General features: G+C 39.1%; 1 protein-coding gene and 1 pseudogene across 7 annotated transcripts in view; one reads left to right on the top strand and one right to left on the bottom strand.

The window, feature by feature from the left end:
* The window catches only part of ADARB1 (adenosine deaminase RNA specific B1), a 71,041-nt gene that overhangs the window by 30,803 nt on the left and 13,357 nt on the right, over window positions 1–26,881 (bottom strand). For 3 of the 7 annotated variants that reach the window (XM_085227640.1, XM_085227641.1, XM_085227639.1), the window contains 3 exons: window positions 16,510–16,546; window positions 9,114–9,189; window positions 3,461–4,395 (listed from right to left, as the gene is read on the bottom strand). In XM_085227640.1, the coding sequence (XP_085083766.1) occupies window positions 3,461–4,395; window positions 9,114–9,141 (963 nt within the window). In that variant the 5' untranslated portion in view covers window positions 9,142–9,189; window positions 16,510–16,546. Of the gene's footprint in view, window positions 1–3,460; window positions 5,908–9,113; window positions 9,190–16,509; window positions 16,547–19,167; window positions 19,266–26,881 lie in introns of those variants that run through there. The other 4 variants (XM_085227642.1, XM_085227644.1, XM_010713126.4 and 1 more) reach the window with 3 other exon arrangements.
* Window positions 9,302–10,305, top strand: LOC146543949 (uncharacterized; annotated as a pseudogene).

Below are 26,881 nucleotides of genomic sequence, written 5' to 3'. Positions count from 1 at the left end.
ATGTCTGATTTAATACCAAACCAGACTCTTAAATGTTCTAATGATATTAACATGAATATGTTGAAAGATACAGCTGTCATTCGCAGAAAAGAATAAAACCTGAAGCACACATTTTATGGCCGTTTAGTACTTGCTGTGACTTATGGCACAGTACAGGATATCTTGCTCAAGTGGAGTGGGAGGTAAAGTAAGATGGCTATCAGTTTACAAAATCTAGCTGGCCATAAAAATATTTTCTTTGTTTTGGAGAGATAAAACCCTACCATGCAGGACTGGCAATTTCTCCCACTTCAACACACTAGCTGAAAAGGTAATAAAAGCTGAAGGCCAGATTTTCAGCAGGTTACCCTCATCTACTCCATGGTACATGACAAAATTCTTGCCGGGTTTAAGTCATTCTTTGAACAAAGACATTTTCCTTATTGCAGGCAACAGTCTTTCACCACTCACAAAAGGTCAAACTGTAAAAAAGATTGCTTTGCACAGACTGGCTGTAAATGTTATAAATCACAGGAATTGATTAATCCATTGTGCTGACTAGAAAGTGATACCCATATCTATTTTACGAGCTGATATCTAATATAATGACGTCCTCTAACCTTTGATGGCTTACATGTGTATTTCCACTTTTGACTTCCTCCAGAGAGCTTGCAGCTACCAGGAGGTGTATAACTACTGACATGCAAATTTTCCCACACAATCACCATTATCAGCATTTTATTTGGTCTAGGAATTATTACAAATGCCACCTTCATTTACATTGCTCCTTTACTCTCCAATGTTTATGACTTCATCCACTTCAAGACAATATCCAAATTTAACATCCTTATGCATACTCACTAACCACAGTTTAAAAAATAAGAAGAGCAATCACTGTTAAAAAACAAAGCCCATAAATGAAGTAGGACCTCAAAGTGGTCTACCAATCTTTGAAGGGAGCTTATAAACAGGAGGGGGAACGTATTTATTAGGGTGGACAGTGATAGGACAAGGGGGAATGGTTTTAAACTGAGGCAGGGGAGATTTAGGTTAGATATTAGGAAGAAGTTTTTCACACAGAGGGTGGTGAGGCACTGGAACAGGTTGCCCAAAGAGGCTGTGGATGCCCCATCCCTGGAGGCATTCAAGGCCAGGCTGGATGTGGCTCTGGGCAGCCTGATCTGCTGTTTGGTGACCCCGCACATAGCAGGGGGTTGGAACTGGGTGATCGTTGTGGTCCTCTTCAACCCAGGCCATTCGATGATTCTGATTCTACGATCTAACACCAGCCACTAAAAAATCACAAATGCTTAAATCATTGATTATTCTCTATAATGTACCAGACCACTTGTAACAGACCATGATGCAATTCCAGTAACTTCACAGTTAATTATAAATAAAAGATAATAAAACACAGTGACGTGTAGGAAGTCAGCAATGTCCTAATTATAAACTGACCAAAAGACTCAAAATCAACTGGCTTTGAATGGGGTCTATATGACAGAGCACCAGCAGCCCGTATAATCCAAATTACTCCTATAGACCCTACAGATCTCTGTTTCATACTGGAGCAGCCTTTTTTGGTGTGCAGTAAGAGAGGTATAATGTAAGCTGGCCCTAAGTTATGATTTGGTGTACACAACATGGGTATCAAGGTCAGTTTATGATAGCTGGAGGTTGTAAATTATTTGCATGTGTTGTTTTCTTTGTTATTTAAACCCATAGTGCTGGCCTCTAATACCCTGACCATCCCCATCAGGGCAAATGAACACAACAAAATTTCTGCATATCTTGCACAACCTACCTACAGCAACAGCCCTCCTGTGGCACGGCACTCTGAGGCAACAAAGAGTGGTTCATAGGACTGAGAATGCAGGACAAAACCTCACAGAGCAAGAATATCAGAAGTACCTAACATTGTCCCAAAGTCCATTAAAGTCGCTTACTAAGTTGTTATACATTGATCTGCCGGACAGAAAAACATCTTTAAGCCCTTGGAACAATGAAAGAGTGAGCTGAGAGAGAATATAATGATTTATCCTCACTTTGGACTTAACAGAAGTTGCCCTGAACAATTTTGGTACATATCACTTCTTATTCTATTCTCCTTCCTATTGCAGTTCAAATTTCAACCATTTTAATGATTCATGGCAGTGAAAATTTTTGGTGTCTGATGCCAAATACACCTATAAAAGCTCTGTTTTAAAAGCAGTCTTTAGTAGCTAAAGAAATCACAACTACCTGAAACAGCATAACCTTAGATTTCAAAAAGGAGGAAACCAAAAAATTGCATCAATAATGCAATACTGTACAAGATTATTAAAAAAAAAGAGAGAGCATGTAGGAATTTCTTAAAACGCATATTGTCCATGCAACTACAGGAAACAACACACTTAAAATAGTCACATTTACTTATATTCTTTAACTTAACATTATTGAATAATGTTGAATTAATCTAATACAATATTTTAAATGAAATTTAAAATGATATTTTAAAGATAGCAAAGGTCAAGGCCTTGAAACTATCATTAAAACAAACAGAAAATTGCAAGGAATTCAGAGGAAAGTATATGAACTTAGGCAGATAAATAATATCCTTAAAAAGACCATATCAATGTAATAGAAAGAGGGTGTTAAAACATTTATTACTGCACTTACAAAGGAGTGGAGCAAAAGCAAATGAGTGAGAATTTTTCTTCATTAAGAATGTAAGAATTATGCCATTCTAACTTCTTTACATTTTTTGGTCTCTGTCTGGTATGTTTGTTACCTTCCTTGCTTCGTTTTTTATTTGATTTAAACTATTTCTCATCCATATTTATTTGCCTAAGTAATTCGCATATAGCTATTAGCTTATTTTATTAGAGCACAATCTTTAAGATGACAGTTATTTAACCACAAGTTATGGTTACGAGCGTTGCTGGTCTGTCTTTCATTCAGACCCTGGAAATGAGTGATGGCTTCATTAGCCTCATCTGACCTGTCCTTGACTTCTATGATTCAGCTCTGCTAACATTAACAATTTCACTTTGCAGAAGATAATTATTTTCTGCTCTGGTAAAAATGATTGTGTCAGATAGCAATACCACCTGAAGCATTAATCCTGATTTGAACTCCACCAGGTGCCTGAGGCAAGTAAACCATGGCTCAATCTTTGCTCATTGCAGACAGTAATGTAAACTGATGCCAAGCTGTGCTTTGTGCCCTATTACATGGGGTGATAAAGGCTGAAAGCATTAGCAACAATACCTCATCTCCATCCAAAAGAATAGGAATGTTGCACACAATTGTCAGAAGCCACAAATGGATGAAACAACTAATGCAGTGTGCGTAATGTATGTCCACACAAACATGCACACGCACACACTCTCATCCATACAAGCAAAATAAGCAGAAATGTTGAAGCTGACTCAAAACAATTCATCTTGGCTATTTTCGGTAATTATCTAAACAAGCTGACAAACATCAAAGGGTTTCTCACCTGTGGCAAATGTAACTGGAGCCCCTCACTAGGAATGGGCTGTCGAGATGGAGTCTGGTCCAGCTGCATGTTAAACAAGGATGCCAGGGCTGACTGAGCAGCCCGAGCTTTCGCAAGCTTTTTATTCCTTCCCGATCCTTCAAATGTTTGCCCATCCACAGCGACAGCCATAACAAAATTTTTGGCATGGCTCTCCCCGCTCTCTGAGAGAAACTCATACTTCAGGCCTGGCCGCAGCTCATTCAGGATCATTACAGGATTCTTCCCACTTGCAGTCGGGTATGGTAACGATGCAGGGAGAGGCAACTGAGTAAGGCTACTTGCCACAGGAGCTGATGACAGACCATACTCCCTGCTGGAGCCAAAGGAGCCATCCCCATTGGACCCTAGGTAAAAGGAAGCATCAGAAGGAACCGGAGTTTCAAATCCATTGAAAAGCGTGTCAGGAAAGTCTGCCTGGTCAGAGGTGAAGTCCGTGTTGACAGAGAGAGTCCTCCCCATGGCCAGGTGTGCTTCTGATGCATTTGGGAACTGGACAAATGACCGCAGAGCCTTCTCAGCAGCGTGGAGCTTGGCTTTCTTCTTTGTGGGGCCGGACCCCTCAAACACCTGTCCGTTAACCTCAACAGCCATCACAAACATTGGGGCATGAACTGGCCCTGTCTGGGACAGCAGCTTATACTGTAAACCAGGTTTGATCTCGTTAAGTTGCATCAGGGCATTCTTTGGCAAAACGGGACCTGGTGTTTTCTTCCTCTTCTTAGGGCGAAATTTGGAGTGGCCATTGTTGCCTTCCTCCAAAGGCCGCTTTCTGCTGCTGCTGCTGCTGCCACCATTGGAGAGTTGAGCCCCCTCCCCGGTGCCTTGTGCACTGCCATCCTTGGGGGGAACGTTGTCCATGTTGCGGTTTTCTTTAACATCAGTGCTGCTTGAACCTGCGGTGCCCAGAAAGAGTAACTTACAATGCCTTTGTTGCAGGATCTTGTAAATGCAAAATTTATAGATTCCTTTATCTCTCTTTGTAATTGGTTAAGTGATGTGTGCTCACACATTAAAGCTTTTGCAGTGTAAATGGAGAGCAATACCTCTTAATAACTCAACAAATAACACATTCAAGACTTTCACACTTGCTCTTGATACTTTCATATGACAATAAAACACTGAAGCTTTTTTTTTTCAACAAACTGAAACAAAATTTTTACTCATAAATCATGTTTGAAGTGAAATATGCCTTAAAACAGAAAAACATTTTGTATTATTTGTAGGATAAACTATCAATACTAAAATAAAAATGGATACTTCGGACCAATACTAGGAAATTTATATTTAATTATACTTTATTCTTATTTTATTCATATTGCATTTCTGTCTCACATGATTTTATTTACTCAATTCAAGAAATAACATAAATAAAATCTGAGTCATGAAAAACCGAGCAGTTCTTTGTTAGTTAGGCACCTTGACTGAAAACTGTTTTAAAAAACTGCTTTGCTTCTCTGTAGCTATGCCATATTCTCCAAATTCAATCCTTTTTTATGCTCTTACCAGTCTTCATTTCACCTCAACTCAATTTGCTCACAAGCTTCATCTGCCCCTGGATGATTGCCTGCCCAACACACAGCAGTTTCAGCAATGGGCTCATTCAACAGAGGCTAGTATAGAGCAAAGCCCTTCTCACAGCAACTCTGACCCTTTAGCAGCTGAACACACTGAACACAGCTGTAAAAAAATCCTGCGTCTAACTTAGACTGCACCAGAAAACTACTATACATACGTTTTCACACAGCCTTTGATTGAGAAACCTTTTATTTGCCATTTACATGCAGTTTTTAAATTTCTTGCAAAGTAAAAAACTGCTCTCTCAGATTTTAAAACAAATAATGAAGATTGTCTCTCTAAGACTACACAGAACACAAAATGTGTGACAAAATCTACACAGTCACAATGATGGTATTTTAATGGGGAAGAAAAACAATGTGGTATTGCAGTATTAATGATTAATTCAACAATTTATTTTCTAAGTAGAAAATTGAGGCAATGATAATGTTGGATATATATTTCAAGAATTATACTTGCTATAACTGGAAAGATCTCATTTTTACTCTGATTAAAAAAAAGAATGAAATTACTTATTTGTGTTTTACAGCAACATTCATGAATGAAAAGGCAAATTTATTTGGTCAAGTGTTTCTAACTCTTCTGTTCCCAGACTTCTGAATATCTAGTACTATATTAAATTCACACTGATAATAGGTAATAAATATTTATTGAAATTAGAGCAAATGAAGATGGAAAATCTCTTCTCAACAAATTTCAATCATACTTTCTTAAGTATTCACTACCCTGCACACATCACTTCGCCCATCTTACAAAGCTGATGGAATAGTTACTAAATTTTCATTTATAACATCCTCCAGCAAAAGCTCGATAGGTTACTCCTTTCGGCGCTCAAAGAGAAAAAAAAAGAAAAAATAAAGATAAAAAAAAAATCCTAGAACATATTTTTTTAAATTTCAGTAGTGTAACAAGGAATTGTACAGTATTTAACACTGAATTCCAGTCAAATACTGTAAAGAAACATGAAACATTCAGGAGTATTTCATAGCTAGAAATCGGCTAAATCTACAAAGAATCTCTTGTAATATTCAGCCACATATTATACTGTCTGCAGAACACGTTGTGTGGAGACACAACAGGCAATACAGTGTTCATGCTTATCACTCTTTACCTTAATAGAGTGAAAAAATTTAAAGAAAATAGAATAAATTTTTAAAAACTTCCTTACATTAATTTTTCACCTGAAGTTGTTATCTTCAAAAGTTATCTAAAATTATCTAAGACATTGCTTTTCAAACATTGTTCTTACTAGAAGCAACATAAATTTTCTGCAGAACAATGTAACTTTCAGCTAAACAGATTTCTTCATTCAGTTAAAGCCAAAAAACAGCTTCTGTTTGCATTCTTCTCTTTATAACCAGTGTCAGTGGAAGCCACATAAGGAAAATACAAGCTGAACAGACTGCAACTGAACATAAAAAGAGAAGTTTTATTTCCAACTTCAACAGCTGGAGGACTAATTTAGTCAATTTCGTTACACAAGTACTGGAAATGATGTCCTGTTAAAGAGGGAAGATTTACAGGGAGCAGGAAAGAAACTCGTATGCTTACCTTGGTTTAGAAAAGAAAAAGAAGGGAAGAAAACTACTCCTTGCCTGCAAGTTACTAGGCATGTTAACTTTAGAGAATCTGTAGGGTGGAAGAAATTAGGAGAAAGAGCAAGTAGGGAGCAAGCAGCCAGTGTCAAACCCCAGACACTATGAAAGTAGGCAAATTTTCACATCATTGAGATGATCCAAATCAAAACCCTGCACATGGTGGAAAGAAATATCTTTCTCTGTGAACCAGAGGACTCTGGTTTGTTTCATCCCATTAAGTATTGAACTGGAAGAAAAAACATCTGTTTTCCAGGATAAGGGTGCAGATTTCCTTTCAGAATTTTCCTTTAGTCCGTCCTGCTCAGCAGCTGTGAGTTCCCCTAATTACCTTTGGGCTGAAAAAGAACTGACAGGTTAGTCAAAAAGTAGGATTAGCTATGACCACCTGCTAAAGTCAGAGAATCTTTCATAATCTTTCCCATATTTAGACATCATGAACTTCCTCCATTCCAGCTTCTCCCTGCTGTTCAGAAAGGGCTCTCATTCCACTAGGCCTCTATTGGTCCTGGTGGAGGACGTCAGAATGGGCTTACTACCTCATCTAGCTCAACAGCTGATTGACTGCCTGGAGGGCCAATAGCAGACCCCAAAAGAAGGGTAAAACCAGAAGCAAGACCCCATGGCACATCCCCAGAGAAATCATTTTTAATTTGTTGATTTCTAAATGTTATGGATCTAATAATAATAATAATGCTCCTGATTATGCATGTATATCAAGTGTTTCAACCTTGTCACCCCTCATCCACCACTTTTTGAGCAGACATCCATTGGGTGTTAAGGAGCAGAACACACTGTAGATTTACCTTTTTGCTGTATTTTGCACTCTTTTTTGTTCTGTTAACACTTTGTTTTAGAGACCATAAGACTCTGAGATGTCTCCCACACACTTTGAAGGGAATGAGAAGCCCTGAAATCTCTGACTGACTCAGGATCCCATCAAAGCTCAACCAAGGAGCAGCAGTACTCAAAACAAAATTTTGCTGCTCTATAGCAGAATACACAGAAGGCACTGACCATCACTCATGAACTTTCTAAAATACAGCTTAGCTCATTTCATGTGTCTGATTAGGTGCGCTGCCAGTATCACAGCTAAAACAAGGCAGGAGAATTAGAATTGTAAATGTTAAAACACTGATTGTCAAGCAAGTGCAGTACTTAGGAGAGGGCTGATGGGAAAGAAGATTACCACCTGAACTACTAAAAAAAAACCTCTCTGTCCAGTAACAGACTTTTTCTTTTTTTTTCTCAATTTTTTGCAGTTGACAAGATTACATACACAGTCTTCGTAGATCTAACAAACACAAAACCCAAGATTTATAAAAGAAACGAGCGCTGTATTTTATAGACGTACATGTATGCTGGAGTTCAAGAAGCATCTGGACAGTTCTCAGACATATGGTCTAATTTTTGGGTGGTCCCACATGGAGCCATGAGTTGGATTCAACTACCTTTGTGGATCCATTCCAACTTGAGATATTCTATGATTCTATGTATGTATGTATATTTAAGTCTATACATTTTTCAGTCTTTAAGTTCTCAAGTACTGAATACTTTAGGCAGCCTTTTCAAGTTGATCGCAGCTGTTGTGTATTCAGCTCTTTGAAGCAGCATCAATATAGATGCAACATCTGACAACAGCATCCTGTTTTATTAAACAGAAAAACTACCCATGATTTAAAAATAAGACATTTTTCCTAATACTAGCCTCCTGGACCTCAGTACAAATGTCCTGATGGCAGGATGCTGAGGTATCTTTCACTGCACAACATGCACCATTGGCAGACAATCAAGCCTCACACAACACCAGATTATTCAAATGAAAAAGCTCATGGAACTCATTAGCCAACATTAAAATGTCTTTTGTTAAAAATGCTCACTTGATGCATTGTACTGTCTTGGCCTTCAATCTTTCTAATTGTCTGGCTTTTTCATGTCATAATGATCTTTATTTCCATCAAGTCTCACAATGATCTGCCTACTAGGCTCTCATCCTGAGAGTTCTGCACAAATCTGTTGTCAAGCTAACCCAGCCTACCTTGGGCAACCTTATACCCAGTTGCCAGCCCTTCTGTGAGGCAAAGAAAAGCAGCTGAGACACAGTACACCTGCAATCCAGGACTGGTCTTACACACCACTCAGACTGGGATGCATAGTACTCATAAATAGTGTCAATTTAGTGCAGTATACCAAACTATTTATCAAAACAGGAAAATATTTTCTAGACATAACTTATAACTGGACTAGCACATAATCATGTACACTTCAAAAACATTTTTTGCTCAAAAGCTCTTAATTATGCTTATATCCTATATTTAAAAACATACAAATATCACTTTAATTCATAATTTAAAGTTCCTTCAGTCATCTCTGTGGCTTATGAGAAAAAGTCACCTTCAAAACAACTGCATAATTCAGTAGAGTAAACAAACACATCTTACTCATGTTTTCTTCATCATCTACATCCATCGTGAAATACTTCTGATGGTTTTTCTGGCTGTTGGAGACTGCTTCTGCCTGAAAAACAGGAAGTGGGATATTTAAGCTTTAATATAACCAACATACAAGGTAAAGCATTAGATCTCCTTGAAAAGCAGAGGTCTGGGCACTAATTTTGATTTAGCTGTCCATGGCTACTTCTGTAAGCTGAGGTATATGTTGCAGAACTGCAAATTCTACAAAGTTTGCAAGAATTTGTTTTTTGAATAATAAACTTGTGAGAGGTAGATTGTGTTTTTCCAGTATGTGACTGTGTGGTTCCAATCTTGGTGGAATTTGGCTAATTTCACCTATGACCTGATACGAGATTCTATCACAACATTCGTGATGATCACAGCCCAAGCATCACTGTACATTATATATCCCACAATTGCCTTAGGTATAAATCACGACGAGTCTGTTCTTTACCCTACTGAACACTGAGAATGGGCCTATCCTGAAGCTGAGAACTGGCAGACGGTTGATGTCAGTGCCTGTACAGTAAGAACTCAACAAGGATTTATTTGTGAAAGCAATACCATCAGGGGCCAGGATATCTGTCTTGACATGGAACAGAATGTACGTCATTTTGAAATCCATCCTAACGAAAAACCTCAAACTGTATTGATCTATATAGGAAAAGGCTGTGTTTGTATGAGGACGCATTGCAATTTTATTGTGTTTAATATTGATACGGTAGATACTAGAACTCATGCTAATCCTTGTATTTGCAACTTCACCAAAATAACAGGGTGTGATTTTACACCTACTGTACCTGTCATCTCATATCGGCTACAATCTGATTACACATGGATCCAAGGTTTATTACCAGTTCATATTGGAATGAATATTACAATGGTGAAGAAGTTGTTACAACATGATGACCTGAAACAGTTCCTGAAGCAATCCAAAGAGAATGGACAAAGAACTCTGATCACAGTACACCATGATGTGAAGAAAATACACTGAGTAATGGAGTGGGCAAAGAGAGATGGAGAACAATAACGGTGGAATGTTCTTTTTGGATGGTCATTCACTGCAATAGGGCTTTGCAATAAGATACTCTATCCTACTGTGGTTATTTTGATTTTATGCCTGATCTGCTTACTCTTAATAGTAATCTTATATATTAGAGTATGGAAAATAGCAAGATGATTAGTTCTGATACATTATTGCAGTCAATTAGCAAGCTAGGCTAGTAAGATAGCTCTCCTATATTAGAAGTGTTCCATAAATTGGTGCAAAAACAAAAGAGGGTAAAAAGAAAAAGAGAGGGAAATGTGAGAGGTAGGTTGTGTTTTTGCAGTAGAAGCTCCCAGTATTTTCTGTATGTACTATAGGCCTTTACTGAACTTATAACACTCTTGTGAAATAGCTGTTTTTCTTCCACTAAGAAAGCTGCTGAACAGAATAAAAAATTAAAGATTTAGGGCATTCTGATTGGGGTAGAATCAAGTCAGGCACAAGATAAGGCAAAGATGGAGGGTGGAGAGAGAGCTCAGCATGGGACAGAACAAATGTGCTCACTCTTGGAAATATTGCCCTCCTATCTCCATGGGAAAATATAAAACATACCAAAAAACAACAGGTTGGTAATGGACCTTATATGGAAATGTATCATAGCAACAGCGTCGGGGAGATTGTGAGCTGAGACGCTCAACCAGTGAGCGAATGCCAGGAGAGCGCTACCTGCGTCGGGTTTAGGGTACAGAACGGAATGAATTTTGCTGAGAGGTGCACAATTTCTCCCTTGCCGAACAGAGGGCGTGCGTCCGCTATTGCGATAATGATAAACTTTGCTGCTATCACTACGATCTTTGCCTAACCTGAAATTCTTGACTCTGAGTGTTTCTTACGAACTACAGCAATTTTTTTTAATCTGAAAGAGTATATAAAATATTTTATCTCACTACCAGCTAGTGGTGGTGTGTTTTTTTGTTGTTGTTGAGTTTTTTTGTTGTTTGTTTTTTTAAGGATGACAATTTTCATGAATTAAATGAAGCAATTATCTTTCCATGGGGAGCCAGCAATGTGTCTCAACATAAAATTAATGTCAAATCCATTCTGCAGGTTAACACACAGGTAATTCAAGCAGTCAAGACACTGACGATGCAGTTGTTCACCCAGCACCATACTGATGTACATCTGTTTGGTTTCTTTTGGTTAAATCTAGAGCTGCTATTCTTCCCTAAACTGAGATGATAGATGTAAGCTCAACATCAGCTGAAGGACAGAACGAGTAACATAGTCTTCTCTCCTACACGTGAATTGTGCTCATTTCTTATTATTAATCAAAACATTCAGACTACATTACATATAGATTATCTGGCTTTGGGAAAACAATTTTATTAACCACTGAAACTTTTGCTCTTGTACTCAAGAGAGACAAATCTAAAGGTGAATGTAAGCATCTAACATAAGAACGTAATACATTCAGCATTTTGCTTGTAAGAAAGCAACAATTTTAACCTAATCAAAAGTACTTGTTAGAGGGTAGTTTGTTTTGTTGTCTTTTTGTTGTTATTTTTTTCATGAAGAAGAGCATGACAAGACCAACAATAAAATTCCTCCATACATTTGTCAGGGGCAGTGCAAACTCATAAGTGGCATGAAGTTAAAATACTAGGCTTACACACACTTTTTCTCTCAGAAGAAAAAGACTCCCAGGAGCACCTAAAACAAATTACAGAATTTCCTCCATTTCCTCCCTTCCCCCCCCAATTCAAAGATGGCATGTACAAGATGACTATATTATCTCTATTTTGCATACATAATAGCTTTAGGTAAATCGTGGGTTTCCGACTAGTAATCTTTCTTTCCATGCCCCTGTGATCGTTCATATTGTTGTACTACAATCTTTCCACTGGCCTGTAACAAATCCTGTTTTCTATTTAATGTGTGCAATTCAAAGAGCGTTTAAGCCCATCGCTCAAGCCTGGAACAGAGGCATGCTCACATCTGTATGCTTATGCTCTACACACCTGTTCTCTTCCCTCCATTTGCTCATCCCCATAGCAAACTGTGAGTGTTGTCTTTTGGACTTCAGTTGGATTATATGCATAGACTAGAAAACATCCCACTTTGTTAATGGGGCAACTAGTAAGTTTCTAAACAAGAAATTACAGATTTTCTTATTAAACAGTATGTGCTACTAATAAGGCTAAAATTCCTGGCATGCTAATACTAACATTGTCAATTGCATAAAATATGTATAGTATTATGTACCGTTACGTACAATAATTAAGAGGAAAAACTTATCTGTACTAACAGCAGAAGTAACACTGGTTCTGTGAAGACACAGCTCAGGTACCACAATCAAAGTATATCTGAAATCCATCTATGGAAAGTCTTTTTTTTTTTTTTCAGGCAAAAGAAAATAATATGTAAAATGACTGTGAAAGCCCAGGTGTTTTGTTTTATCATGTATGAGCATATTTAATGACAAATCGACTCATGAACACACCAGCTATTTTGGAATAAGAATTAAATTCTAACATCTCCAAAGTGTTGCAACCATGTTGCACACAGTGTTAAATTCAGCTTGGAAACAAATTAATCTCCCTTTCCCAACCCTACTGACATATACTGTACATGTGTATACAGTACACCCTATAAACTATGTACTTGTTAATGATCTTCAGGACTTTAAAACACTTGCTCTTTCCTTAAATCTCTCTAAAAATGGTGACTCCACCATTTCCCTGGGCAGCCTGTTCCAATGCCTAACCACTCATTCAGAGAAAAAGTTCTTCCTAATAAGCAACCTCAACCTCCCCTAGCACAACTAAAGCCATTACCTCATGTCCTACTGCTGTTACATGGGACAAAAGACAAATCTCCACCTCTCCACAACCTCCTTTCAGGCAGTAGTAGAAAGCAATAAGGTCTCCGCTGAGCCTCCTCCTCCCCAGCTGAAACAATCCCAGCTCCCTCAGCCACTCTCCATCAGACTTATGCTCCAGACCCTTCATAGCACCATTACCCTTGACTGGACATGCTCCAGGGCCTTGATGTCCTTCTTGCAGTGAGTGGTCCAACACTGAATACAGCACTCGAGGTGCAGCCCCAGTGTTGCTGTGTACATGGCGATGCTCACTTCCCTGCTCCTGCTGGCTGCTCTATTTCTGATACAGGCCAGGATGCCGTGGGCCTTCTTGGGCACACTGCTGGCTCATGCTCAGACAGCTGTCAGGGATGTTAATCCCCTGATCCTTTTCTTTCACATAACTGTCCAGTCCCACCTTTGGTGATCTATGGTTTGTTGTGACTAACACACAGCACCTGGCACTTGGTCTTGTTGAACTTCATCCCATTGGCCTCAGCCCAGTGATCCAGTCTGCCCAGATCCCTCTGTAGGGCCTTCCTACTCTCAGGCAGATCAACACTTTCTCCCAGCTTGGTGTCATCTGCATTCTGAGGGTGCACTCAATTCCCTCATTCAGATCATCAATAAAGATATTAAAGAGGGTAATTTCTTTAACTATTAATTGAAACCAAAACATATTATTGTTTAAAAAAGAAGTGTTTCAAACATGTTTGAAAAATAGGGATGCAAGATGCTTCTAAAAGCACAATACTCCAAAGAAGGTGATGCTTTTTAAGCACAGGAGTATAGTGAATACATAAGAAAGCTAATTATTAGAGCAAGGACTGGGAACGTTGTTGAATGATACAGTTTCCTTCTGAGTAAAGAATCTTTCTAGAATAATTTATTTGGGTGTGTACAAAACAGTAAAATAAAATACACCCAGAAAATAAAATGCTTAGAGGTATCAGGCAGTCAAGGCATTCGTGCCCTATTGAATTACTCAGGCCTAAACAGCAGGCCTTGAATCAAAGTTGACCAATACACAAGTCTCACAACCCAGCGTTACATATTATCAGTATTCAATTATTATCAAAATATGTGTGATCATTAGCAAAGTATGCATCTTGGACAAAATGTCTCACCAGCAAGAGATAAGTAGCTTAGACAAAGCACTATGAAAGTGTATTAACCTTTCCTTGCTTAGAAGCGCAGTATCAAGGCCAACGAGTACACAAAATTCCTTGCTTCCTCCTTGAGCCCTGGCCAGGCTTGAGGTGGAATCCAAAAAGGGAGAATGAAAACTAATGTTTCTGCCTGCCACATAAACTTGTTTATTCAACAATACAAAAACTGGACCCGCTTGCAGCAAAGTTGGAAACTTCACCTATGACTATGCAGACTGTATAGGACCTCCCAGTTGCAAAAAAGGCTCTCCAAGACTGCTGTGGCCAGGGCTGCCCAGCAAGTGTGGAGCTGGTAAAGTATTAGAGTAATGAATCTTTCTTAATCACTACTGCTAACTTTCTGTAGTAGTGGTTAGGTGCATTGCCTTGCTCTGTTTTAGCATCATAGAAGAACCATAGAATCCTTAGAGTTGGAAAGGATCTCTGAGGGCCATTCAGTCCAATTCCCCTGCAATGCACAGGGACACCACAAGCTAGATCAGGGTGCCCAGGGCCTGATCCAGCCTTGCCTTGGAAGTCTCCACGGACGGGGCATCAACCACAACACTGACCAACCTGTTCCAGTGCTTCACCACTCTCACTGTAGAAGATATTTTCCTCATATCTAAGCTAAATCTAGTCTCTCTGAGCTTGGAGCCATTTTCCCTTCTTCTATCATCACAGACCCTGCTGAAGAGTCTGTCCCCTTTGATGCTGTAGCTCCCCTTTAGATACTGCTACTTTCAGTTCAGTACTGCAGCGAGAATAAATATAAACTAGCAGTAACAGAATTTGCTGTAGGCTAATGACAGCCTGAACATTTGCTCTGTACAGCAAACTTGTCCAGCACAATGCTGCTGGCTGCACATTGAACATTCTAAGCTGCTCTGATATCATATCCCTCAGAGCTTTCAGCTCAGGTGATCAAATCAGCTCTAACAGCACCTTCTACTGTTACTCTATGCAAATAACTGGTTTTACATTTAATGTTCCATTGACTAAGAAAGCCTGGAGCCCAGCTCAAAATAAGAAAAAACTTATGATGCAGAATTGTTTTACAGTAAACTATTTCTGAACATATATTTATTAAGAAGTTTTGTTTTAGCCATCCTTCCTAAGAGCCTTCTTCAAGGGCTAAATTTTTAATTTTTAACATACATTATTTCTGAAAGATTCTTTAAATATCCATGATTGTCAGAAACATACTTAAGATGGGTTTCCTCAGAAAAAGTTCTAGTCATTCAGAGAATAGAACTGAGCAATCTAGACCTCTGATTAAGTAGCATTCATATTTTTGTCATAATTTAAAATATTATAGTTGCAGCTGCTGAATTAACCCAATAGTTAATTGGAAATAAATCTGAAATGTTTTTAAAGCAGATAAAAAAGTCTCAAATACACTGAAACTATTAAAAAAGTCAATCAGGTAGGACAATAGTTGGCTTCAGGGAAGAGACTTAGAAACTGGACTAATTTCCTCCTTCCCCATTACATTCAGTGATTAAGCTCAAACACTCAAAAAAATAAAAAAAAAATTCTCAAGTCTTACATACAACCTACTTTAGGGAACCTGCTTAATCAGGGGGTTGGACTTGGAGATCCCCATAGGTCCCTTCCAACCTCCATGATTCTATGATTTTTCTAGAGCCACGCACAGCACCACATCATCTCTTGGCCAGGCACAGGCATCAGGGCTTCACAGCTGTTAGGTGTTCAGATATGGGATAAATAGATTTTGCTGCAATTAAGCAATTTTTTTTTTTTTAAACATTGCATTGCATTGCATTGCATGATGCTAAACATCGAGCTGATTGGATTTGTGATTACTCGTGATCCTGCAGCAGCAAAAATGTGCTTGGCGTGACAAAAAAGCAGAGAGAAGTGTGAAGAAGATGTGTGGGTTTTAAAAAAGCAGAAATGAAGATAAAATGGCAGCAGTGCTGAACAAAACTCACCAGTTCTGAGTTATGTGGTTCACTGAAAGAGTACTTTATTTGAGGGACACAGCTTAGTGGGCATGGGTGATGGGTTGATGGTTGGACTAGATGATCTCAGCAGTCTTTTCCAACCTTAATAGTTCTATGATTCTATGTCATCTTTACATATTTATTTTATTAACAGACTGGATACAAATTTTTGGTTAAATGGGTAAGAACTTTTACATAAGATGAGCATCAACTTGATATATTTGTGTATTTCTTAAAATTTTCTATATTTTCAAATTGTTTTGATTGGTTATTCTTGAAATGGTTTAGTGCACCAACTTTTTAAGTACTGAACAACTATGTCAGTACATTAAGATGAAATATCTCCTCCCTATCATGATAAGCATGCATCAATTAAAATACAAAGCATCATGCTATATGCTTATAAGTATGGTCTGCTTACCTTTTTAATTATTAGGGACACATGCTGAGTCTGCAATCTGCAAAAAGAAAGAACATATAGCAATTTTATCTTTCATAGATGCAACTCCTGACCTTAAAAGGGACAAATTTCTGATTTGTGAGAATAAAAAGTAAAAATCTGCACATAAACAATAATAAGCAGTACGACAATCTCAGAGCAAATCCCCTTATAACACCAGCAAAGAGAGCAGAAGAAACACCATTCTGGATATTTCTGGTCGGGAAAAGAAAAAAAAAAAAGGACTCAAGTTGCTTAGCATTTGGGCCAAGGTAAGTAGTTTAACTTCAATATTAAATTTTATTTACAGTGGCTGATTCTAACCCATATAAACAACATTTCACATTACACATCCTTTTTGAAAAACATCAGTGTCTTGATAATATAGACACCATTTTGCATTCTCCAAAAGCCCTGCAAGACTGGAAAACCCCTCAGCTACCAGCACTGGGAAGGGAAACAAAAGGCTTTGGGAAAGAAAGATACAGGGTAACAGAATGGACTAGCTCTGCAAAAAATATGTTCTATTTCTACACACATGCAGATTAAATTGCATTCTTGCTATATCGGGAGCAGAACGATTTTGCTATTACAGATGAAGGTACAAAAAAGCATTTATGTGAATTTATCAATGTGAAGATGCAGAATTCTAAAATAGTCCTGACATTCAGCAAATTACAGAAGTCATTTGCAAAGCAATAGAGAGTTTCAGTCAAGTGGCAGTGTTTTGTGTAAACATGTGTGCAGTCCAGCAGTTATTTAGGGTGGGGGACACAACCTGTACCTGGGACAATATACAGCCACTGCTGTAAGAGATTTTGCTATTTCCATCTTACAAGTCAAAATTCCACACTATTCCACAGCCCACAAGAGGGTGCTGGCACACTGCAACATCTTTCAGTAAGCAAACTAGATCAAAGTTATACAGCTTAAATAGTACAGCATTTCAATTTCCCAAAGCTGCATGGCAGTAATAACAATTACCTAGAAAAACAAAGCAATAACATTTTGGTCATACCATGAAGTACTAACAAACATTCAAAAGCTGAATGCAGTGTCAACTGGAGTCAGTTTCCACACTGCCGTAGGCTACATTCAATCACACTGGACTATAAATCAACATACTGTCAATGCTGCATTTATATCCTCTTTCACATTCCCTCAAACTAGTAGACTCGTACCTACAAAAACTCCTTCACTAGTAACACTAAGAATATGAGCTATAAGCTACATGAAATTGCTGTATTTTTTCTGGCATCATCCACTGAAAAATATATTTTTAAAAGATTTTGTCAAATTTATTCTACATAAGCATTTCTTTAAATAAAACTATAATTCATCTCTAGACAAAATTGTTAGTAATTTTCCAGCTTTTACATTAACATGAACTGGAGTTGTTCCACAAATCATATTCCTTATATGTCAAATCACCCCAGCTGGTAATTTCATGAGTTTCAAGTAAGCTAAACAAGCATAATTCATGAGAACTGGGACTTCAAATTGGTTTACAACTATGTGCAAAAAATCCATGTATACATTGACAGCTGTAGACAATTTTACAGCGTAAGAATAATCCCAAAGGCATGACACGTACAGAGCAATTATACAGTCCTTATATTATTTAAGAGCCCAACAAAATGCAAAATAATTCCAAAGTTTATTATAGCTCTGTGGCTAAAGGCAACAGCCCAAGTCTAGGAAGGATAGCTGGGGTGGACTCTGTCGCCTGCTCTGCTATTGCAGACCACACCAGCACACAGGACCGGGCAAGCTGGATGCTGAAGAAAATGCCTGTTCTGTTTTGCTTTTTTTTTTTTTTAAAAAAAAAAAAGGTCTATAGCAATGAGCACACCAAATTGTAAAACAATGTTCTTTGAATACTGCATCTACATTTCATAGAATCTTAGAATGGTTTGGGTTGGAAGGACCCTTAAGATCATCTAGTTTCAACTGCTACAGGCAGGGACACCTCCCTCTACACCAGGTTGCTCAAATCCCTTTCCAGCTTGGCCTTGAATGCTTCCAGGGAGGAGGGCTCCACAATCTTGCTGGGCAACCTGTTCCAGTGTCTCACCATCCTCACAGTAAATAATTTCTTCCCAATATTTAGTTTAAATCTCCCCTATTCCAGTTTAAAATTGTTTCCCCTCATCCTGTCCTTACAAAAAGTCCCTCCCCAGCCTTCCTGTAGGTCCCCTTCAGGCACTGGGAAGCTGCTACAAGGTCCCCCTGGAGCCTACTCTCTAGAATGAAGAGCCTCAGGTCTCTCAGCTTTCCTTTAATATTCTCCCAGAAAAGCCATATGTTCAGACACCAGCTCAGGCTCTGGGTGCATTCTCTCACCAAGGGATGGCTCTGTTTTGAGATGTTATGGCTCCCACACCAAAGCCAGCAGCACAAATACGCATGTGAAGTTCAGCCTCCAGCACTAATCCTGAAGCCTTGTACAAATCCATCTCTGCTGCAAGTGCTGGGTTTGGTGAGGCAAAGATTTTTTGCTGTAGGAATGTAAGTTGTAAAGAGAGTTGGAAGGAAAAATAAGACTTCTAACATCTCAAAGCTGTAAACACTCTGAATAGGAAAGAGAGGAAAACAGTCTTTGGTTATAAAAGCAAACCTCTCACATTCCACACTTCCTACCTGGCTCTGCCTGGTAGCAGCTGCACACTTGAGGGTTTGCTCCAACCATGACATGCTTCTCAACCATTCTTTGCAGGCAGGGCCTGGTGTCTGTTTGCCAGGACTCCTCCAAGCAGCTCAGCACCTGCAAGCAGCAGCTCCACATTGCTACGTCCCAAAAAGCAGTAAACAAATTCCTAGTCCCTGATGAATGGTAGGAGATGCCCTGAAGACAGATGTTGGCACTTGCTTTCTGAATGGAAATATGATTGTCATTTTCATACCTACTGTGACAGAGCAGTAAAACAGACTTGAAAACAGAAGCCAAAGAAGAGCTCTTTTTCACCACATGGCTAGAACAACAATTAAAAGGCAAAGCAATCACAAGCAAGGAATAGCAAAAGCAAACAAGGCTGGGGATAGCAGCTAGGCAGCACTCAACGCAGCTCTGTTTGGCTATCAAACACAGATTTGTTCAGCTTCTTCCAAACGAAGAGGTTTTCAGAGAAACCACACAGATATAAGAACTGGGAAAAGTGCTTTATCCAGTCTGCCTCCCCACCACCTCTTCCACTCAGTCAACTTCAACTTTAGTCATCAGCGCCAAACACTCCAGTCACTGAAAATGCTACAAGAAGATGGTAATCAAGAGACTTCCAAACAGTTTCATGTCTAAAATAAACAACAGCTGGTCAGTTTATTCACAGAAGAACTAGGAGACATATACAGTGTGGCAAAGGATACTTGAAGCCCATTTGAAGAAGGGGATTTAGGACATCTTACAGCTCAGCAGAAAACATTTCAAGCCTTTAACCATATGGTAAGAACTGAATCAGTGGTATGACAACTCTAACTTCACTCCATATACTGCATCTCACATCTACAAACAGTATTTCCAATTACCGGCCCTTTTAAAACTTTCACAGGAGAGAGATACAAAGAAGCATAGGCTGCTAAGGTTAGTTGAGTCCCAACATCTTTGAGAAAAGAGAAAGATTTGTTACTCTCCTTAAGCAACGGAGATCTCTGTCCTTGAACCCAATTAAGGATTTTGTCAGCGTTCCTGTGATCCCAACACTATAGCTAACAGCTATCAGTGCCACTTTCTTGGCTCACTTACTGCAAGGTGAAATCTCATTCTTACATCAGCATTAAGTTTCAGTATTGCTGGCTTTCATGAAGCTGTACTCTGTTGGCTCAGCTGAATGATAAGTGGAGAACATCAGGAGGATGCACTCAGGCTACCTAGAGAGAAGAGCTTTCAGTGCCGTGAAACATGGTTCTGCAAATTAGTGAACATTATGTCGGTACCCATAACCATGCTGGATACCATTTAAGAGAAATAAAGAAAAAAAGCAATCTTGCCTCTTGGCATTTGTTGGAAGAAACATCTTCTGGAAGAAAAAGGATGCCCAATTACACAGACCTCTTAAGTGCCCACACACAAAGGCAGGAGACTCCTACATCTAGAAATGAAACTATTTGCAAGAACCATACAAATGCAAGCTGAGTGCCTGGACACGCTCGCCACAAGCCATGTGAATAGACAAAAGAAAAATGACAATTCCTGTCTTTAAGTATTTACCTTCTTATTTGAAAAGTACAGGTAAGCATAGGCATCTCACAAATATGTTAAATCTACCATCATCTCTTCATTCAGGAAATAATACAGCTGAGAGGCAGAAAGTTCCACTCAAAAATGAATCACTCAGTAAGTGTAAGCTTACTGAGCCCAGCTTACATCTTGACCCAAGTTATTTCAAAAAGTTTCTCAGAGAGATCAAACAACAAGCTCAAAAGATGGTGTATTTTTCGTACAGATACAACATTTTCCACTGATCTACATCCTTCTTAGCACCACAGCAGCTAGTTTTTTATTAATTAAAATAGACTTACACGAGCCTTTCAACACTCAATTAAAGTAAACAACTGAAATAAATCTTTATTCTTGTCTTTACTATTGTTTAACCTGGTAGATGGCTCAGCATCTCAGCATCGTATAGTTTTTCGCTCACACTCACCTCTTCCCAGTGGATGGTGGAGAGAATTAAAAAAAAAACAAACAGAAAAACAACAAAGTAGAACTCATGAGTTGAGATTAAATTACTTACTAAGGCAGAGAAAAGGAAAATAGTTTAGACTAGGCACATATATACACATATATAGAGAAATGAACATCAGAAGTGATGTACAAGTAACTGTTTGCCACCCGCCAACTGACGCCCAGCTAGCCCCCAAGCAGCAAGAGAGCAAGATTAACTCCCACCCTCCTCAAAACTCCTTCCACATGATGTCATATGGTAGAGCCATATCAAATGGCCTTGGCTCTGTACAGCACTGCTTAGCAGGCAACTAATCAACACTGCTTTTCTCCTAGAACTGAAACACAGCATCATACCAGGCAATCTGAAGAAAACAATTCTGTCCCAGCTGAAAAGAAGACAACTATTCATACATTCACTCCCCTTCTTGAACACAAGCAAAAACAAGGACATACCAGCTGCTAAGCCAATGCAGCTGGCTGGGATTTTTTGCATTAACTTCTATAATTTGTCCATTGGGCATTTTATACATCATTTTCTCCTTAAAGTAGGAATAAAGAAGGAACTCTTCCCACTTTAAATTCTCATCACCGGTTTCCGAAGAGATAGGTTACAGAGCCTGTCTTCAGTTCGATGCAAACTGTGAACAGCTACCTGGGCTTTGGTCCCCATGCTTTCTCCTATTGTTCCCAGGAAAGAGATGCCTTCACGGCAGATTTTGTTCCTGACCCCATAAAACTATAGCATTAGCCTAGGATTCATGATGTGACATGTTTTGATATACCGACTGTCCAAGAACAAGTATCAGTTTGCACCCAAAAGTTTAGTGCAACTATAGAAGTGCAACTATTAAACAGGAATAGCATCCACAAGCAGAAAAGGAAAAAAAAATTAAGGATGCTTTTCTGTAAATATCCAGTAATATCCAAGCTGTCAACTAGGACTGCTTTAACTGCAGTCATCAAATAGGAGTGAACATTCAAAAGTACTGAACTGTTCAGGAACAAATACAAATGTCAATTATTTTTTCAAGCATTCTGTCACCAAAAATTGTTTTGTATACTCATAGTAAGGAACTTTCCTATTTCCATGGGATCACAACATCTCATTTCTGAGAACAGCTACTTCAGAAGAAAATGTGACTGAAGACAAGAGTTATTCACGTTAGCAAAACATCTTCAACAGCTTTAATCTCACCTTTTTTTCTGATTTCACCATAGCTGATGTTTAAACATTGACTTTTTCATTTTGCTGTTTTAGGCACTAGCCAAATTGAAATAGTACAACAATACAACCTTGAGAATAAGCAGCAACTTTGGAAATACAAGGGAATTAAAAAAAAATTTTGAAAATAATTTACCTCTTCTTTACCAGTGCTTTAGAGAAAAGAGCTACAAAAAATAAATTAGCCTACTAATTAGTCTACTACAGTCCGTGGGTGACAACACAGGCTAGAGGACCCATAGGGAGAGGACAATCCACTTGTCCCATCCAGTTCTGGTGCTGGAGATCTTCCATCAGGACACCAATGTTCCTGCACCTATCAAGAAAGCTGCTGAAGTGGCTGTCCCTCAAAACATCCCAAAACAGACACCTAGAAAACTTTCAGAATATGTTTAGTGTATCTTTAACACACAGTAAAGGAGTGCAAATCATTCTTTGAACAACAGCTGTCTTCAGAACAAGCCAGCCTCATTACTTTCATTCTTACTTCCTCTCTAAGAGATGATTAATGTGAGCCACATGGATGTCTTACACCCTAATATTAGGCTTCATAAAAATGGCTCAAAAATGCAAGTTCAGTAATGGAATGCAAAATATTTAACACACAGCATTCAGAAGCAGCAGGTTACATCCTGCACTTAGAATATATGATTCTATCCTCTATCCTCTGTCTCAAGGGAGCAAAAAGCCAACCACAGGGAGTCAGTCCCTGCAGAAGCTAAATAAAGTTTATTACCACAATATTTTCTATTCATAAAGGTGCATTTGTCCTTTTCATTGTGTTCCTGGGGCATCGGGACTACTGGAGCAACATCTCAGTTACAGGCTTCCACTTTCAAATGTAGACTGCAATGGCAGCTCCTGGTGAAGCCAAGACAGCCCCTGACTCGCAGGGATCAGACAGATGGAGTGTGTCAACTGCCAGCACCTAGCATGAGGCACAATTGGCTGGGAGCTCCTGGGATGTTTCCATAGCTTCAGGAACAAACACTATTTTGTGCCTGATTTAAAAGCAGAGCACTTTGTACAGGGTTCTCCACCTACAACAGAGAAGATCAAAAAACCCCACCTAGTGACAAGATCCAAAGGGTATGAATGTATCTCCCCCTCAAACAACTGCAGGAAAGACATCTTACCTAGCCCAACCCAAGAACTTAAATCATTTTATCAGTGAGAAGATTAGAAGGCAATTTGATTGAAGTTTACAATGTGCATGTGCATAAAGCAGCAGAAGAGTATGCTGCAGCTTCAGTAAAAGGAATATATCAAGATATATTTAGAGGCTGGAAATAGAGTTTACCACAGATGTTGTATCTGTACATTCAGAACGTATCCTCTAATATGAACAGTGATGCAGCACAAAAACTGCATCCACTGAGCACACAAGCACACAAGCAAGGAAGCACGAGCTAAGTGCATGAAAGAAAAAATCTGGATTGCAGTCATATCCAGAAAGCCCAAGCACCCTACAGCAGTAGTCAGCATTCTGCTGTCACAGCAAACTGCTCAGGCAGGCAGACAGAGAGGACAAGACTGACTCAAACTGCCTTTTAAAAGGTAGTTTATTGTATTACTCAATATTAAATACCTTTAAATACTTTAAATGCAACCAACATCCACAATTCACCGCTTTTGTTGATTCGTGACTTCATATCTTTTCTACTCTTGTTTTACATACAAAAGGAAAAAATATAATCTACAAACTCCTTTTTCTCTTTAATCCAGCAGTAGATAGTAAATAATTAACACTAATTTTCTGATGTCTTTTCATTTTGTACACAGATAAAATTTGATAAATAATTGTCCCACTCCATTGCTTTTCTTTGGGCATTTTCTCCACGCTTAGAAGAAAGGTTTACCAGCTTTACCTGGAAATGAGTTGAATAGGAAGTACAGAAAGAAAACCTGCATAATCATAATCTATTAAAATAAATTACTATTATCTCCTCAGAAAAAAACAAAAAAAAAAGTTGTGCATTATCAGTTTACTGGGTACTTGGGGTGTATCAGTAGAGCATTAGTTAGAAGAAGTAACACTGAGCTACTGGATTTTCACATGGCCTTTGCCAGCATCCCACTCTCAAGAGATGACACATCTTTCAAAATGGTCACTGTTATCAGCCAGCTGTGGAAGTAACAGAGTTGAAATTAATAACTTGCATCGATAAAAATAAATCAATATGGTATCTGATAGAACTCCATTATCATTAACTAGTTCTGCAGTCAAGAGGCTGACTTCCGGAATGAAAGAGCTAGAAAGTGAGGACAGAGTTGTGATAACGCGGATTTTCTGTCTGAAGAAAACTTATTAATGCAGTTCCTCAGAGCAGAGATTTTCCAAATCCAACTGCAGAAGGTCCTGAGCAGCTTAATCCAACTTTGATGTTATTTCTGCTTTGAGCAGAAGGTTGAATGAGAGATCACCAAAGGTTTTGCACAAAGCTGTTTCCTGTTGTTGCACTGGAACATATACGACCAGACCTTTGTCGTGAGCTGGTGGCTCAGAACCAGAGTGGACTGGAAAGAGCATTAGCATACCAATCAGCTGTCTTACTAGTGTGCAGATCATCTTACAGACACAGCAAGGAAGCAGTAGTACTGGATACAGTGCTAACAGGAACTTAGTGCATAAGGCATAGCAAAGTCTTACATAGGATTCTGCACATCTTTCCACCTCAATCAAATTGGTATCATTTCAAAGGACAATGCAAATATGGAACAAATATGCAAATAGGATGATATGCAGTGTAGGGAGTTTCAGGAAAGTATCCCAAGAGCTGGACGGTCTAAGAGAACAAACGGCCATGCCAGATACAGATGGGAAGGAAAAACAAGTGATTATCTGACTTGAAGCAGAGCTATACAGAACTAAACAAGGCTTTTTGTACAAATGCAAGCAATAAGCAATGCTTTTCAGGCAGAAGTGATAAGGGCAGAGGATGATGACACAGCAAGGATTACACTGGATGAGATAGGAGCTCCTTTATCTTCCCACAGCCTTCTGGAAAGCATTTCCAAGCAGTACGAAAGGAAGAGAAGCATCAGCATCCCACATGTAGCATGAGAGGCAGCAGATGGGTGGCTGCTGCACTAAGCCACCAAGCCAGCTTGGAGAAATTTAGCCAGCCTGCTCTGTGCACCAGTGTGAACCAGAGAAAGAAGCTGAGAGCAGCGAGAGCACAGAGAGGCATTTCCCACAACTCTGTTGAAAACTAGAGAGTTGTCTCTCTCTCTCCTTCCATCCCTGATTGCATGTCCACATCACTCTGTCCAAAGCCAAAGCACTGCAGTGCTGTGTAGACCGCCTGCAGTGGGTAATGGTGCCTAAACCATCCTCCCCACCTAACAGGGCACATATACTTATGAATGACTACAGTCTCCCTCCTCTGCCTCTGCCACTTTCCAGACATACATGAATACATACCAGATTTAACCCAAGAATTAGAGAACAGCAAATGGTTTACAGAGTCAAGCACAGCTTCCTGTACAGATACTATACAGACGTTACATCTGCTCCTAAAACACTGGGGAAATTCCCCACTGTCATTGCTCACAGGTGAGCAAATAACATATAAAATTTGATTCAAGTTCACAACAGAACCATAGAGTGGAAAACAGAGCAAGTTAACACAACCAAGACTAACAATGAAACAAGGAGTACAGCAATTCATATTCAAAAACTGTGCTTATCAAGTAGGACTTAAGATTATGCACATACCTTGGAGACATATCACCGAATCTAAATTATTTTTCTGACTAATTTTTATTCTAATACTGAGCTTAAAAACTTAAAAAGTGGAAGAAATACTGCGTGAGATGACCCATTCCTGGCCTCCTCCTCTTACTGCTATTCACACTCCTGGAAAGGCTGAACAGACCAAGTTTTCTATCCCAAGCAAGGACTCCCAACATCTGACCTCAGGATACAATGTACAAAAGTGGAGTGATCCAGGAGGGAAAGTTGCAACTAAGTCAGTGCCACAAAAGTTGATGCTTGAGGATGATCTCAAACTCAGCAGTGATGAAGATGACAATGAACAGGCTGCTGAAAAGACAAAATTGAGAAACATTCCCTGTGTGATTTCATACATATGCACGTACTGCATGCACTTTCTCTGAAGTAGGAAGGAAACCATTCACTAAGAAATTTAGGCAGCTACCTGCTCTCTGAGCGACAACCAGAACAATGTGAACACCAGTGAACCAAGAAACCAAGACTTCAGCTCTGAGGAAAAAAAGCTCAGCTAAGGACGCCATCAGACTCATAATACAGGTCCAGAAGTCATCTGTTCAAAACTACCCACCCCACACATATCAAAGTAGTATTCACTACCAACATAGCCAGAAGGCCGAGAAACATGGACCTGCTGGAGTGCGTCCAGAGAAGGACCAGAAAAATGATCCACAGAACAGAACAAAGACAAACTGAGAGAGCTGGGGCTCTTCAGCCTGGAGAAGAGAAGGTTATG

The sequence above is a fragment of the Meleagris gallopavo genome, chromosome 7 (genome assembly GCF_905368555.1).
Source record: "Meleagris gallopavo chromosome 7, MGAL_WU_HG_1.1, whole genome shotgun sequence".
Taxonomy (NCBI): Eukaryota; Metazoa; Chordata; class Aves; order Galliformes; family Phasianidae; genus Meleagris; species Meleagris gallopavo.
This window is presented reverse-complemented; position numbering and strand designations above follow the sequence as displayed.